Raw genomic sequence first — 2,887 nt, forward strand, 5'->3', positions numbered from 1 at the left:
GGCGTAGTGGCACATGCTTATAATCCCAGCTACTCAGGAGGCTGAGACAGGAGAATTACTTGAACCCAGGAGGCGGAGGTTGCAGTCGAGATTGAGCCACTGCACTCCAGCCTGGGCGACAGGGCGAGACTCCCGTCTCAAAAAAAGAGAAAAATAAAAGAAAGAAAAAAACTTGTTATCATGAAACATGAAGCCAAATGGGGGCGTGCGGCTGCAAGGCGGGAGGTGCATGAGGCGTGGACATTTGAGGGGCTGGGAGGCCTTCCTCTTCGGAGATCCACCGTGCGTGACAGAGGGCAGAGGTTTGGATGTCCAGATGTCCCTGGAGCTAGGAGAGGCGGGGAGATGTACTGGCTTCTCTCCTGGTCTTTCAGAGCTTCTCAAAGCAGAGCTCTGTGCTTTAGGGTCAGGCCTGGCCTTGGCCTCCCTGCGACCTGGCGGGGCTTCCTCCCTCAGGTGGTGGACCGGGGGCTGCAGAAATCGCTTGTGTTTGAGGATGACCTGCGTTTTGAGATCTTCTTCAAGAGACGCCTGATGAACCTCATGCGGGATGTGGAGCGGGAGGGCCTGGACTGGGACCTCATGTGAGTGGGGATCTGAGGGTGGGGTGAAGCTGGAGCCTGGGGCAAGGCCAGGACTTAGAGGTGGGGTTGGGGACAGGGTGAAGCTGGGGCCTGGGGACGGGTCGTGGCTTAGAGGCGGGGCTTGAGGGTGGCCTGAAGCCGGAACCTAGGTACATGACCAGGGCTTAGAGGTGGGGCTGCGAGGCGGAGTGGAGCTGGATCCTAGGGGCGTGGCCAGAGCGCTGCCTAGAGCCGTATGTCTGGGTGTGGTCAGGATGGTAGGCGTGGGGCGTGGCCAACTCTTGGAAACGTAGCAGGAGGATTCACGTGATCCCTGGGCCTGAGAGCATTGTCAGGGCTGTAGACTGTATAGGGAAGGGCCTTAGAAGGATTACCCAGAACTCAAGGTACCTGGCCAGCAGCCTGCAGGCTTGGTCAGGGCTTAGAGATTTGACTGAGGCCTGTGGAAGTGGATGTGGCTAAAATTTCACCGGGCAGCCTGTGGGCGAGGCTGAAGAGCATGGGGGTGTGGTCATGGAGGGCGTGGTCAGGGCTGGAGGTGTGGCCGAAGAGTGGGGGCGTGGCCAGGGCGCCTTTGTCTTAGACAAGCCCTGGGATGGGAGTACCACCACCATGTTTCCGGCACTGGAGTCGTTCTTCTCTCCTATAGGTGGGCTGGTTTGTCGTCTCCTTTCCTCCATCTTTCTTTCCCTTCCAAGTGCAGTGCCTTAATCCACATTCTGGGAACACTGCCCCGTGTGAATAGTAACTGCACCCCTCCATTCCTGACTGCTCCCCACATCAGGGCACCTCGCCCACCTCCACCCCCACTGCCCTCTGAACTCAGAGCAGCTTCAGCCTCAGAGAACGTCTGCGTGATCCTGCTCTCCCCAGCTCCAGAGCCTCCACGGCTCCCTCACGCCCTTTGGAAAAACTCTAATCCCCATGACCCCCATGACCCCCAGACCCCTGGGCTCCTGCATTCGCTGCATCCAGTCACAGCGCTCCGCAAACACGCTGAGCCTGCTCCCATCCTAGGGCCTGGCGGGGTAACTAGATCCCTGGTTTTCTGGGCAAGCTCCCTCTGGAGGGCGGGAGGAGAGTGACAGGCCCCTTCCTGCACCCCAGCTACGTGGGCCGGAAGCGGATGCAGGTGGAGCACCCCGAGAAGGCTGTGCCCCGCGTGAGGAACCTGGTGGAGGCCGACTACTCCTACTGGACCTTGGCCTACGTGATCTCCCTGCAAGGCGCCCGCAAGCTGCTGGCTGCTGAACCGCTCTCCAAGATGCTGCCTGTGGACGAGTTCCTGCCCGTCATGTTCGACAAGCACCCAGTGTGAGGGGCAGGCGGCTGCTGGGCTGGGGTCTCACAGTGGGTCTGCCCTGGGAGGGTGGGGACGTGAGACTCACGGACTCCCAGGAGATGTCTCTTCTTCTGCCTACTTCTCCCTCCGTTCGCCCCTCCCAGATCTGTCTCCATTTTTTCCCCTGCACGCTTATGTCTTAATCTATCCCCGCCGACTTCTTCACCTCCAATTTTTCCTCCGGCTGTCCCCTCCCCTGAAGCCATTGCTGCCCCTCACTCCCCTCCTCCTCCCTGCAGGTCCGAATACAAGGCCCACTTCTCCCTCCGCAACCTGCATGCCTTCTCCGTGGAGCCGCTGCTCATCTACCCCACACACTACACGGGAGACGATGGCTATGTGAGTGACACCGAGACCTCAGTCGTATGGAACAACGAGCACGTCAAGACCGACTGGGACCGCGCCAAGTCCCAGAAGATGCGGGAGCAGCAGGCACTGAGCCGTGAGGCCAAGAACTCAGACGTGCTTCAGTCCCCACTGGACAGTGCTGCCCGGGATGAACTCTGAGGGGTGGCAGCCAGAAAGCCAAAGCAGCCATCGCTGGCCCAGGTTCCAAGTGCTTACTGAGGACATCAGGGCCAGCTCTGGACCCCTTGGCAGGCCACAGAGGGCTCTCGTGTGGGGTGGTGTCCAGCCAGCTCTTGCTAAGCAATCACGTGCACACAGGCAGCATTAATGGAGTACCTACTGCATGCCAGCAACAGGGCTTGGCCCTGGGGAACTGGGAGGAACCAAGCCCTCTTCATCTCTTCATGTGCCCAACACTTATTGTTATGGCAGTGAATGAGGCATAATTATTCCCTCCATCAGCGATTGATTCAGTCATCAAGCAGTTACTGATCAGAGTAAGAATCAGGCACTACTGATACACATTCATTTTTAAAATTCATTCCAGGATTTATTGAGTGCCTACTGTGTATTGGGTGCCATTCTAGGCTTTGGGATTTTTTTTTTTTTTTTT

The 2,887-nt window shown here is 58.1% G+C and overlaps 1 protein-coding gene across 1 annotated transcript in view; it reads left to right on the forward strand.

Moving 5' to 3' along the window:
* COLGALT1 (collagen beta(1-O)galactosyltransferase 1) overlaps window positions 1-2,696 on the forward strand; it is a 35,733-nt gene extending 33,037 nt beyond the window's left edge. Inside the window, 3 exon segments of the mRNA XM_011925907.1 lie at window positions 457-584; window positions 1,692-1,898; window positions 2,166-2,696. Of these exon segments, the coding sequence (XP_011781297.1) occupies window positions 457-584; window positions 1,692-1,898; window positions 2,166-2,433 (603 nt within the window). The 3' untranslated portion in view covers window positions 2,434-2,696.
* The last annotated feature ends 191 nt before the right edge of the window (window positions 2,697-2,887 follow it).

The sequence above is a fragment of the Colobus angolensis genome, unplaced genomic scaffold (assembly GCF_000951035.1).
Source record: "Colobus angolensis palliatus isolate OR3802 unplaced genomic scaffold, Cang.pa_1.0 Scaffold66, whole genome shotgun sequence".
In the NCBI taxonomy this organism is placed as follows: domain Eukaryota; kingdom Metazoa; phylum Chordata; class Mammalia; order Primates; family Cercopithecidae; genus Colobus; species Colobus angolensis.